General features: G+C 40.3%; 1 protein-coding gene across 4 annotated transcripts in view; it reads right to left on the reverse strand.

The window, feature by feature from the left end:
* Window positions 1-14,239, reverse strand: part of ptbp3 (polypyrimidine tract binding protein 3) — a 106,794-nt gene that overhangs the window by 9,703 nt on the left and 82,852 nt on the right. For all 4 annotated transcript variants that reach the window (XM_067983588.1, XM_067983587.1, XM_067983590.1 and 1 more), the window contains 8 exons: window positions 13,056-13,220; window positions 11,972-12,082; window positions 10,369-10,543; window positions 6,312-6,389; window positions 4,933-5,069; window positions 2,185-2,218; window positions 1,759-1,851; window positions 770-986 (listed from right to left, as the gene is read on the reverse strand). In XM_067983588.1, coding sequence (XP_067839689.1) covers window positions 770-986; window positions 1,759-1,851; window positions 2,185-2,218; window positions 4,933-5,069; window positions 6,312-6,389; window positions 10,369-10,543; window positions 11,972-12,082; window positions 13,056-13,220 — 1,010 coding nt within the window. The remainder of the gene's footprint in view (window positions 1-769; window positions 987-1,758; window positions 1,852-2,184; window positions 2,219-4,932; window positions 5,070-6,311; window positions 6,390-10,368; window positions 10,544-11,971; window positions 12,083-13,055; window positions 13,221-14,239) is intronic.

The following is a 14,239-nucleotide window of genomic DNA, read 5'->3' on the forward strand; positions in this document are numbered from 1 at the left end:
GTTTGTCTTTTGTTCACACACACAAACATCATTTTAAACAAAATCAGATTGAGCCCACCAGAGAGAAGGCACGGTATGATGAATGACAGTCACTCAAGGCGGGATGCAGATGGTGAGATGAGGCCAATTAAGTGTCATTTTCACTGGCAGGTTATCATAGTATGGCCTTGCAAGCTTGAAACCAATCCAGAGGCCAAGCCTACTTTTCACTGGCATTAACTTAGCACTGCAATCCTACTGGATTATACTGCATTTCAGGTCAGGCGGTTAATTAAAACAAAAACAGAAAATGCTCGAAACACCCAAGTCAAGCAGCATTGGAGAGAAACTGAGTTAACGTTGCAGGTTCTGATGAATGGTCAGACATGACCTTTCCCTCCACAGATGCTGCCTTGACCGGCTGAGTGTTTCCAGCATTGTGTTTTTATTTGAGGTTTCCAGCATCTGCAGTATTTTGCTTTTGTTTCAGGCTGTTAACTATTGAGACACAGCCTAACCACTACACAACAGTGTAAAACAGGAAGGTGCTGACTTTTTCATCTCATGAAAAAACTTGAAAAAAGGTGGCATATATTTCCTTAACTGATAACCACACAACTTATTGGTATAAGTAGCCAGGTTAACAAATGAATCAGCAGAATTATTCCTCAATCAGCCACCCTCCAATTGATTCTCCTTTGTGTTTAGTTTTCTTCTGATTTAAAACAAAAAAGGGCTCTGCTGCCTTCGAGTCCTTGACGACATATCCTATTTTCCTGAAGCTACTCACGGAATGTTAGAGAGATGTAGGGTGGACGACGGAGGGAAAATATTCTGGAAGTTCTTGGACCCTGGCTTCTTGAAGCGATGAAGTGGGGAGCTGCTGTAGTCCTTGGTCAGACCCTGGTCTTCCTGTCCTTCCCGAGGAAGCTGAACTATCTGATGCTTTGACAAAGTCACGCGCAATACCCGGCCATATACCTTCTGCCCATTAAGATGGCTCATGGCTAAGGAGAAAAGAATGTTTGTACTTGTAAGTCGACATGCAGAAAACTCAAGAATTCTGAAAGAGACTACACCCTTGCATCATTTCTCAAGTCAACAGTATAGGCAAGTGATCTGCTCCCAGGCAAATATTTTATTCAACTTGAAAACTAATCCCCACTTATCGTAATGGATTGACCAGAAATCATTTCATTAAAAAAATTAACATCTATACAGTCATCTATATTTCAATTTGCTAGTTACTACCTGTAGTGGAAAGAATGGAGCTTGTATTTATATAGCATTGTTCACCTCAGTTAATAAAGTCAGTTTAAGTGAGTCATCCAGACCACAAGATCCCAGGTTCAACTCACTGCTCCTACCATATCTATTCAAAATGCAGGGAATGACTTGCACACAGTGTGGAGAGAAACACATTAACAACATGGCTGATTTGATCGGAGCTGAACTGGCTAATCTTAAGGCATTACAATTGGCCTCACATCTCCCACATTGGGAAAAGAACACTGGCAATAGGTTACTGCAGGACCTGTGTACATCTGCAAGCTAGGTGAAAACACAAATCGAGTTCAGCTGTGAGGCCCAGGTCAAAAAGCTTGCCAACAGCATCAAGGCTCACCTATTAACAGTGGACACTCGAGGGGATCCAGGGTTGGTTGTTTTTTTATTTTTAAAAAAGCATACCCCAAGGAAGGGAGGAAAATTGCCAGGCAAATGGCACCCACAGTTAACTATTCAGAAAAGACATTAAGAAAATTAGATCATGAACCTTACCCAGCTGAGCTTGGTTGGCATCTGCCATCTGTATTAAGGCATTTTCTTTTTTATTGAACAAGATCTTCACACGATGTACATCACCATAAACTCCTTCAGGATGATCAAATAAACAAAAATAAAAAGTTTCAATTTCACCATAAGTATGAGACAGATTCAGTGACAATTTAAAACAAAGCAGAGTATAGATGGGAGACAGAATCGGAGCAGGAAGAAAATTTTTAATTATTTAAACACTTAAAAAAGACATGTGCACATATTAACAAATGCTACATTGCAAAAATAAAATGTCGGTCATGCATTTTAATATTTAACATAAAATTCATTGATAGCATAGATGTGAGATCCTGTTGAATGAAGCACCAAAGTACCAACTTAAAACGAAAAAAAATTCGTAGTAAAATAGCAGTGGAAATGACAACATACCAAAGAGGATGAACAGCCAGTGAGGTGAAACCTTCTGTAGTAGGGGGAACAAAACAAGTCAGCACAAGATGGACCGGAGACAAACATCATCAAATCGCCCGTATCGAAGAGTGTTTCAGCATTACAGTTGAAGGCCAGTTTGATCCATAGACCATTCGATTTGATCACAAAAAAAAAGTACAGAAGGTTCAAATGCAGTAGATTTGTTGTTTTGGGGACGTTTGTTGATATGGCAAATATTGGGAAAATGATGGAATAGCGATGCAGGACAGTGAGGGGAAAAGAAAGAAACATTATAAGGTCAGTAAAATAAGTGTTCAAAACTGTTTTTTTAAAAAAGGTATTTCACCTATCCCTTTATTTTGATCCCTCTACAGTCCACAGACACCTCTGTGGATGCAATCAATACCTTTGCTTTGTCATCCCAAAGACACACTGAAGTGGTGAAAAATGACACCCTAGTAGCTACTCTTTGCTTTCACTAGGCCCAACCAAAATTCACCACCTCGCAGAAATCTATGGCAAGATAGGTGTGTGTACAATACCTCTTGCATTTAATGTGTTTTTATGCGTGTTCCATTCAGAAAAACAAGAACTGTAGGTAGCATATTTTTGAAGACTAGAATAATACTGGAGACTTTATTCTGCAAAAAGATGAACCCTGGGTATGGAGACAGATCTACATAAAATAGAAACATGGGAAACAAACAATCACAACATTCCTCGCCATCTGCCACACAAATCCATGCAACAAGATGTGTTGGGCAGAAATGCTTCGCGTCTCAAAAGCCTGAATGATATTCTAGCATGGAGAAAATATATTTTTGATTGCAGTTGCTTTCCTCGGGAGTATTTAAACTCGTTCTAGCTTTTTGTGTTAAAAACAGAATGCAAACCAAACATTTAATATAATGTTTGTTCAACACAAAAATTTTAGTGTGAAATAATTTGGTTGAAACTACTACGGCGCAGAGATATTACATGAAATCAATTTCCTTCAAACTGTTCAGCCACATAATATATGCTTATGAACATTCAATTTGTGTTAAAGAAAAATCTAACACATCAATTAAAGCAAGTGATTATTACTTTGTAAACACAATTGTCTTAATAGTATGGTTTCATTTAAATTTCAAAATAGAAAAAAATACTAATGCAATGATGCAGCAACTCTTGTTACAAACTCAACCTGAACCTGCTAAACAGATTTATGTTGCTTTAAGTACAGACTCTATGAATGATTGAGCTCTTTCTCCAAGGGAAAATAGCTGATATAAAGGGAAGTTTGTAAAAACATAGGCTGATTATAATTAGGCTCAACTGTAATGGGAAGCTAACATACTGCAGAATGGAAATAAAAACTGCATGTTCCACAGATGGAAAAAAAAGTCAAAACTCCAGACAGAAAATATTACAGAATATGAAAACACATAAGCATGCACACACTTAAGTTACAACCACTTACTGAAGAGAAGGAGCATGAAGGGGATCAATCACAGCTACAGTTACTTAAGGAGTGACCTGGAATTTTTGTGGTAATCTACATTATTAGCGAGGGAGAAGTTACTTATTACAGGATCTGAATATTTACTTCTTGTAAACTCTTATCCCCCGTTTCCTTTCATTTGTTTCAAAATCTTCAGGATCAGTACACGTGAGAAAGAAAAAAAATCATTTTACTTGCATTGAAGAGATCCACTAATGTAAGCATTATGCTATTGGGTAATCATCAATCACTATGGGAACTCCCCAATGGCATTAAGACCAGAGAGGAAAAGAACCATTTTCAGAAGGTATTAAATACTTCCTTTTGACATTCACACCTCTACATTCATGGACTAAAATTTCCATTACACAGTTGCCAATCCCTGGTCACTCTGTGGTGCTTTGAGGCCAAACAAGGTGATGGTCTGGCAGGTGATTTGCATGGTCTATGCTCCAGCATGACATAAGGAGCTGTATAATGCTCCAAAATCCAATGAGCACCCTGACTTGGATCAATGCTGCTATTATACTTGGCCACCAGCACGAGCTCAATGCCCTGGTTCAATATGTGATGCACTATTAGTTACCTATAATCAGCGTGTACCTGGTAATTATGACCATACACTGGACAACCAGATTTTCTCTGAACTGCAGAGTATTACCACTGCAAATGTGTGAAATTATGCAAGACATTGAACATCATGTATCACATACAGTGCTGTGAAAGGAGGGCACTCTATAAGTGTCAGCACCAGAGCCACATTCAGAACATGGTGGTGAGGTGCTGGGGCTTAGAATGGTGAATGGTAATTTGTGAGCTCAAAGCTTCAAGCTAAAAACGACTACACTTTAGTAGCCCACATAACTGGAATATGTAATGAATACACAGTACAGGGGTATCTGTTAGCACAAATTCTCAATTATGTACCAACATACCCTGATCTCTCCTTCAGTTTGAGAATCCACCATCAACCCTTAGCTCCTTATAATGGATACTGGTGTTGTATAGATTTTATTCTGGATTAATCTGAGGCTTTGGAAGGATGGTTTCTGCATACAGGGATATTACAGATTACTGGCTGTACGTGTGCAAATTTAAAACTAAAGCACTGCCTCCCCAAAATTCATGTTTTAAAAAAAAAGGTATTGAGGTTTAAGTCATCTGTACTTGAAGTGTATATAACAATGTATTCTAGGAAAAAGTGGTCAGAAATTTCAGTAGGCAAGAGTTCAGACATTGTGGTTCTTAATGATATCACCAACCTCAGGGTTTAGATTGCTGACCAGCAGGACAGAGTTTGCTGTTGGGCCCATACCATGCATTGCTAGACGACCACCAAGTGCACCAGGTGGAAGGCCAAGATGCCCAAGCCCTCCTGGGACTGGTTGAACAGACAGACCTGAAGACAGAAAAGACTTAGACATTAACCATGGCAGGTGTACTTCCTTCATACAATGAATCATTCCCTTCAAAAATTTAAAGACAACTGTTTTCTGAGATGCCCAGAATGTATGTAAATACCATAATGGCAATTTTTAAAAAAACTTTTAAAGACAGGCGTGCATTTATATAGCCTCAGGATGTCCTAAAGCACTTTACAGCCAATGAAGTACTTTTTGAAGTGTAGTCACTGTTGTAATATAGGAAATGCAGCAGCCAATTTGCACACAGCAAGATCCCACATACAGCAATGAGATAAATGACCAGATAATCTGTTTTTAGTGATGTTGGTTGAGGGATAAATATTGGCCAGGACACCAGGGAGAACTCCCCAGCTCTTATTCCAATAGTGGCCATGGGATCTTTTACTGCACCGGAGAGTGCAGAGGGGCTTTGGTTTAACGTCTCATCTGAAAGACTGCACCTCCAACAGTGCAGCACTCCCTCAGTAATGGCACTGAAATGTTAGCCTGGATTTTATGCTCAAGTCTCTGGAGCAGGGCTTGAACCCACAACGTTCTGATTCAGAGGAGAGAGAGTGCTGCCATTGAGCCACAGCTGACAAAACAATTCACAAAAGGTTTCACAGGCTCCTATCACTTAGGTACCAATAAAACAAACAGTACATGACCACTACATCTACAATACATATGCTTAGGTTCTCTCCCCAACATCAATTTTCCGACGCTTCCTTCCTCTCTCCTGAAGTTATTCACTCATTGGAATGGGTACCTTCCAGCAGCTTTCACATAAGGCTAGACAATGAGCACTGAAGGCTATCTTACTGTGAGGGGCAACACAGCCAAACTCCATTCAGTCTCCAGCATGCACTTTCCAGTAAGGGGGCAGGGGGTCAATGGATAATGATCAGAAGAGTCTGACAGTACCCATGGTTAAGGAGGATGAAGTCCAGTGAGCTCCTCCCATCTCTCTCTCTCTCTCTCTCTCTCTCTCTTCCTCCCCCCACCTCCATTACCCAAGTTTAGATCAGCAAACTAAACACACACTGACTATCGACTTGAGACCTTCTGATCTGCACGCTTATCAAATGAGCTATGGTTTTGGGATTCGGATTGGGGGGGTGGGGGGAGGTGGAGGTGGAGTTCTTTATTTAAAAAAGCAATTATAAACTAATGTTACTGTAACAATCTGCTAAAGCCGTAAAAAACTTGTTATAACTGACAGTCCTGAGCATGCTGACCTGCACCATGTGGAAAGCCAATAGCAGGGGCAAATCCAGCAGCCCCACCATAGGGATTGGAGATGATACCTGGTGCACCTATCAAAAGACAGACAGAGATGTTCATTTAATACAAAGTTAGAGTTCCTCAACCACATTTCCTACTCCCTCGCCCAACAGTGCCATTTGCTTGTTAGAATTAATGCCTCACTGATGTTCTAAAAAGATACCTGGGGTTGAAATTCCCCCTAGTGCAGTCACCAGTGGTGCTTAGTTATTTTTCAGCATGTAAAAAGTGTTGCCTACTACCAATAAACCTAGCATGGTGCAAGAGTAACAATTTGAGAATTTATTTGACATATGAAGGACCATGAGAGGGGTGATGTAGAAAGTTCACTTGGGTGTGAGTAAGGACTTTCGCACCTGATTAGAAGTAAATTTACTTTGCATCTGGCCTATGGTGAACCTGCCTTTGGAGCAGTTATTGATAACACTAGAAAAACTCATTCCCAAGCACCAACATTCTTCACTTTAACAAACATTCAAATTCACCCCAAAAATAAGTTTTTAAACAGATAACAGCACTGTGAATAAACCTAGTCTCTCTCCACCCCCCCCCCCCCCCCACCCCCGCAACATGCCAACTTGCGAGCAACATTGGGATAGTGGTAGTGTCAGACCTGGAAAGGTGAATGTCTCACATAGCTTCCCCCCATTTCCTCAGCGAACTCAATTCAGGTGTAAAGCTCAAGTAAAGGGTCAGGTCGTTGGGGACATGACTGCAGGTACTTTCGATGGGTTGGGGTTCGAAACAATTGATTCTGCATGGATTGCTGTGCTAGGTTGCATTGTGCCATCAGGAATGCCACTGGGGGTACAATTGCTTCCCAACCCCATTTTCCCTTTTTCCTTTTGTTGAGATTTGTTCACAGATACAAGATATTCTTTTGCTACACTTCAATATTATGCAAAAAAGCTTTTTTGATAGCTTTGATAAATATTGTAAGAAAGCAATAGAACTAGTGTCCACTGATTAACGAATTTGCCAATAACTAGTACAAGCAGGCATCTCCAATCAATTGCCCATAGCTAAAAACTCTAGGCAAGAAATATCTAATTTTACTTATGAAAATGAACAAGTACACAGTTCAATTACCCCAAAAATATGTTAAGCAAAGAGGTAGATGGAACGGAGTCATAAAAACAAGGTGGGGGGGCGGGGCACGCTAGGTTCAGTTCCTGTTCCTTGTCAAGTTAGCTGATGTCAATTAAGGGAGGGGGCTCTAAATCATTCCTGGACCAGAGGGAAAAACAAAAAATCAGCCAGTACTACAGCTCCAAATCACTATCCAATGACGCCTGCTGGCAAGTGCATATGTCCATGAACACAAGATTGGGCTGCCTTGTATTGCCCTATATTGAATCGAGCTGCTTCTTACAAACACACACAAACAGATACTTGGGAGAGGAGCTAAAGGAATGCTGATCCCCATGGAAGTACACCCAACAGGAATAACACCTTCAGGAAGGGAAAAGAATTTGTGAAATTGGTTAAAAAAAATCTACAACAGAGCAGAAAAGGTTAAGAGATTTGATCGGTGTTCAAAATCATGAACAATTTTGATAGAGTAAATAAAGATAAACTATTTCCAGTGGCAGAAGGTAACCAGAGGACACAGATTTATAGATGGTTGGCAAAAGAACCAGAGGCTGAAGGAGGAAAAAAAAACTAACAGTAAGTTGTTGCAATCTGGAATGCACGGCCTGAAAGGGCAGTGGAAGCAGATTCAATACTAACGTTCAAAAGGGAATTTGATAAATACTTGAAAGGAAATTTTTTTTTTTTTTTTTTAAAACAGGACTATGGGGAAGAGCAGGGGCGTGGGACTAATTGGATAGCTTTACCAAAGAGCCAGCACAGGCATGATGGGCTGAATGGCCTCCTTCTGTAGTGTATCACCGACTGATGACAAAGTCACCTGATTTTGGAATTTTTTTTAAATCAGGGGGAGGATGAAGAGAAGAGGGCAAGTTCTTTATTCTTAACATCACAGTTCTAAAAACTCCTTTAAGGACAAGAAAAATTGGCAGTTGCAAATGCCCAAAATGGGGCCCCAAAATGTTTTAATCTCCTTTGTCCTACATCCTTTGTAAAGGGATACAACTAATTCCTGGCATTTATGCTGCAATCACATTCTTGCCATTATCTCACAATAGTGCCTGAGTTCTTCTTTAAACTTAGGATATTAATCACTGGCTCAAAGAACCCGTTCTTTGTATTCGTTGACGCACTGAAGCTTGAATAAAGAAGAGTTTTACACTTATTATCCCATTTGAACTGTCGAATGAATCGGATATGTACTCTACATCAAACTGTCTAGTATGGGAATGCAGTAGCCACCGAAGCTCAAAAAAAGCAGACACACCAACTGTTAAACAGGTCTTTGTGTGGGTCATTTATATTGGTATCATACAAGTAAAAAAAATCAATGCATTCTTTTTTTAGTTGTGTGTCTTTACATTTCTGTTCAACGTTGGCAGAGTCCCTTTTGACACACCAAATCTTTCGGTGCAACTGAAAGGTCTCCAGGAAACAGTGCAGTGACGTAACTGAACTGACATACTTGCTCCACCAAGCTAGATTTTTAAAAAAAATTCACAAACAATTGTGTGAAGACTGCAGACATTTTGGTGGATACCTGGAGTATGCCCAATAGCACCATTCTGGATAAAAGGAAATACAAACATACCCACTAATATGCAATTAATCGAAATACTACCTGCCCTGAAGTTGGAATATGTTTGCTGATGAATTACACTGGCAGTTGATATTACACACTACAGCTGGTTACTGTCATTTCTAAGGCAATAGCCATTGACTGTAAAACCTCAACTTAATTGGAGTTTCCTGTTTCTTTTGGTAAAAGCAAGATACTTCCCATCAATAATCCATGCATCAAATGTTAGTCAATTTAAATCAACTTTTTTTTTAAAAAAAGCTTGAATTCTTTAGTTTAGTCCTCATGATCCCCTGTAACAGTACAACAGGAAGATAAAAACAAAAAAACTCTTCGCTTCTGCAACAGGCACATCAAGTTTACTAACTTGGTAAATTTTCCTTCTGGTCAGTTCATCAAAATTATAACTGTCAAGTCTCCTGATCTAGCCAAAAAGAATACCATCTGTGCCAGCTCCAAACCACAACATTGCAGACACAACTTGACTACACAGCTCCATTGGCCCGCTTAGAAAATAGTGCAGTTGGGAGGTTTGTGAGCAATACTGGTGATCAGGCTGGCACAGGCTATTCATGACCCTCCTAAGATAAAATACATGATCCATCAGGATGACTTGCATGATCCACAAGATATTGAGTTGACAATCTAGCACAACTTAAAGTGAAGTTAGAAGAGAGCTGGGCAGATTCATAGAATTTTATAGCACAGCCCACGCCAGCTCTTAGAAAGAGCTCTCCCATATATATGCAAATATATGAAAGTATATATTTCCCTTATAAAAATTACTATTGAATCCGCTTCCACCACCCTTTCATGATGTGGAGATGCCGGTGATGGACTGGGGTTGACAATTGTAAACAATTTTACAACACCAAGTTATAATCCAACAAATTTATTTTAAATTTCACAAGCTTTCTGAGGCTTCCTCCTTCCTCAGGTGAATTCACCTGAGGAAGGAGGAAGCCTCCGAAAGCTTGTGAAATTTAAAATAAATTTGTTGGACTATAACTTGGTGTTGTAAAATTGTTTACAATTGTCAACCCTTTCAGGCACTGCATTCCAGATCATAACAAGTCACTGCATAAAAATATCTCATCGCCCCGCTGAATCTTGTGCCAATTAACTTAAAACTGTGTTCCCTGGTTACTGACCCTTCTGCTGGTAGAAACACTTTCTCCCTATCTAGTCTATTAGTGAAAAGCATACGGTAAGCTAATGATCTAACATACTCCGCTGTTGCAGACACAGTAGAGAGGGTTTGAGGAACAGAAGAGTCAGCAAGCAACAAAACAAAAATGTACTTGTCATTATGTATTTACCTAGAAGTGAGGTTTCCTTACCAAAACCTGCGGCCACAGAAGGGTCAATGGTCGGCTGGCCGTCACCAGAAGGAAGATCAAGGCGGGTAAAGTCTCTGCTTTTGTCATTGTTGTATTTAACATTAAGGCTAGTCAGCTTTGAGAACTCTATACGTAATGTACAGCAAGCATTGTAGATATTCTGGCCATCCAAAGCCTGGAGGAAGTCAAGTAGAAACAGTATTACACACCAATCCATGGATCTTTGAAGCAACAGATGATGTTCCAGTTAGATAAAAACTTCCCATACACTATTATGAATGCATGAACCACAACTTTATTCTTCATATAAGAAGAAACAATGAGGTAGGAAAGATATTTGCAATCATATCTAAAGGTTTCTGCACTTGTTTTGGCTATGGTTACAAACAGGTAATTGTGGTAGTTGTCACATTCCATCCTACACTATAAATGCTTCTGGGGAGGTTTTATGTTAAGACATGGCACTGAATTTACTAGAGTCAAAAATACAAGATAATCATGCTGACGATGCATCGTAAAAATTCCACCCTTCCCCTCTAGGTACACTCGATACCATCCCTGGTTAAGTGCATAAACATTCAACCAGCTCCGAGACCTCCTCCAATGCTACTCCACCACTGACTTTGGAGAGGAGTACAAGAACAATGCATGGATTCTTCCACCCTCCCATCTTGTGGGGAAATAGGAGGTCTCCTCCCATTTCCTCAAAACAATTGGGTAGCTCATTACATGGGGATTCAGAGGGGCAAACTCAAGCCCGATTACACTGGATTTCTAATATGCTGCACCACCTTGCTACCTGATTAAAACTTTCCTCTTCATTTTACTATTATATTTAAGTCCCCACACAGTGAATCTCCAACTTCATTCAAGAGACAATGATAGACTCAAGACTGCTATTGGATGAGACCTAGGAATGGTCCTCCTGTTCAGAACTGGGTTTTTCTTTTGAAAGGACATAATAAGGTGCAGAAATATAAGATGGGAAGGAAAAAGAAAAAGGATGCCACCATATTATTATGGTTCTTACTAGTGAGAAATTTAATAGTACATTGAAAATAAAATCCAAAATGGATGGTAATGAATGATGTAATACAGGGTTCATGCTTATGATCTGCCAAATAACAAACCATTATTTTCAGTTATACCAATGCAGTACCAAACAGAAAATGCAAGGAATCACCCCAAGACTGCACTCAGGCACCTGCTAGAAGCTAGTTACAGAGCAGCATTGGTGGAAGCTTTTGAGTAGGGTAGCTATTCAATATCTTCGATGGGTTTCATGTGTGATATGGGGAGTTCAACAGAAAGGGAGTGGAGATCACAAATACCTCGAGACTCGCCCTTTATAAAAAAAATGAACAGGTTAGTAGCATTTACTTTCAGATTTGCTTTATATTTGTTCAAGTTTGTGTCCTACAATTTTCTAAAATTCTGTGTATCAAATAGAAGTAGAATAAACAGCAACTCAGCCTATGAATAGAAGTTAGGTTAAAAAGACAGCTTGCCCTGGAGCTAGTCATTTAAAAGTACAGATGAACTAGTTTTAACAGGAGCACTGCAGATAACCATCAATGGACTTAGTATTCTGCCCAACACTAACCAGTTTAGCATGATGTGCATGCATCGGATCAGCATACTGAAGCAGCGCCTGGAACTGATTGTTCTTTGTGAAAGTGATGATTTTCAGCACTGTTCCATACTTGGTGAAGATCTGTTTGGAGTAAAATGTGCATCAGTATAAAGGAAACTGCTAGTAAAATGCCAAGTTAATTTGTTAGCAGCATTGAAATGGAAGAGCATCAGGCCTCAACACACAAGTCTCAATTAAAAAGAGTGAGCCTTGACACCACCGTCAGCCAATGAATTGGAGATGGGGTGGGACTTACAGCAAATATTCTATTTTATAGCAGAGTCTATTTAAAAAGTCTCGACAAATTACAGCAGAGAGTCTCCAAGTACAGCAGGACTATTTCTCCAGCAAAATGCAGTGAGTGGAAGATGGTTACAAAATATAAACGATGTGTGTAAAATCAATCCCAGTCACTTACTGCAGTGCGGTTTCCAGGCGTGATTTTGGGGCGGACAAGGAGGCGGAGGGAGGAAGTTACCCAATCATCTCCATTCGAGCCAGGACTTGTGGTGTCACTCCGTGCAGCCTATAGCAACTTTATATCTGGAGTTTTGTGGGTGTCAACCTATATCCGCAACACTTCTGTGACATAGCGTATCACAGGACAAACAGAATGGTCCACCACAGTGCCAGAAATGTCTCCCCATAATAAAGTTCCTGTGTGGACCTAAACCGATACCCCACATTACCAATCAGTGCAAGGTCACAGAAGTGTTACAGACATAGGCTGACACCCTCAAGAAGCTATATCTCCAAGCAACAGGAGGCTTGATAGTAGATTGCTTAAATACAGTCAATGTTGGAGAATGGCACATGGTAAAAGTTAGCCAAAGCATAAGGCAGGAACACGTTTAAAGAGAGGAAATAGGAGAGATGATATCACACTAAGTTTTTTTTTAAAATCCAGTAGCAGTTGCTTACTGTATACTCTGCTTTTCACATTTAATACATCAGGTTTAGATATTCAGAATGCTGAAATCCAATTCAATTAGTGCCATTAACATGTTACTTGAAGCTATGCTGCTCTTCGCCTCCAAATATGGTCAATCCTTACCTGATGCAAGACCTCCAGAGTGACAGGATAAAAGAGGTTTTCCACAATGATGCGCAGGACAGAACTTTGACCAGCTAGTAGTGCCCCTTCGTTAACAGTGCTGCCTGTCAGAGACATGTTACCAGTGTGCATTGCGTTTACTGCCTGCAAAGCAGCCTGGGCTCGCTGTGGAGACACACAAAAACATTTAAATCAGGTTTCTTGAATTTTCTGGGGCACATACATTGAGAATTTATTTTTAAACACACATGCAGTTTGCAACAATGGACACATAGTCCCCAGCAATTCTAGAGCAACAAGTTCCTACTGTGTCAAATACCATTCAGTTTAAGGACTGTGCACAACTATAAAGTCTGAACAGGACTGACAGGAGAATGCCTGCCTCGAAAACAAATCAATATGGCTTTAATTTCTCTGATCGGCACACCACTTAAACATGCCACTAATTGGGATACAGCTACAACAACCTGCATTTATATAGCACCTCTAACATAGGAGCATTAACAAAATTTGACACCAAGCCACATATGGAGACATTAGGACAGGTGACCATAAGTTTGGTCACGGATAAGCTTTGAGGTGCGTCTTAAAAGGAGAGCGAGTGGGGCAAAGAGGTTTAGGGAGGGAATTCCGGAGCTTAGGGCCTCGGCAGCTGAAGGCACGGCTGCCAAAGGTGGAGCGATGAAAATCGGTATTATGCAAGATCCCAGAATTGGAGCAGTGCAGAGGGGCAACATGGTTCTGCTGGAATGTTAAATGAAGTGCCACAGGACCATTGGTGGGGCTAGGGGAGGAGGAAGAGAAGGGATGCAGAGAATACAACCTGTCAACTATACAAGAAGTGGAATTAATGATAGTAGACTTCGGCAAACAAGCAGAATGTGTATTAACTCATCAGCTCAGAAGGCTGCATGAGCAAAAGGACTTCACTGATATGAACAGCAGAAAAAGGCGGGGGGGGGGGGGGGGGGGGAGGACCGAATTTAACTATAATCCTGTAGACAATTGCTACAACTTCGTCTGAAAATCCATCCAACATAGATAGCCTAATCTTTTATTGGATGGTCGCTGTACAGTTTGAGGTCAGTAACGCAGAACACGGGCAAGAGACACAATTTCACAAGCAACAGGATATTATTCATGTTGAAAATTTTCAACTCAGAGTCCACGACCTTTCTTGCAAG

The sequence above is a fragment of the Heptranchias perlo genome, chromosome 4, assembly GCF_035084215.1.
Source record: "Heptranchias perlo isolate sHepPer1 chromosome 4, sHepPer1.hap1, whole genome shotgun sequence".
In the NCBI taxonomy this organism is placed as follows: Eukaryota; Metazoa; Chordata; class Chondrichthyes; order Hexanchiformes; family Hexanchidae; genus Heptranchias; species Heptranchias perlo.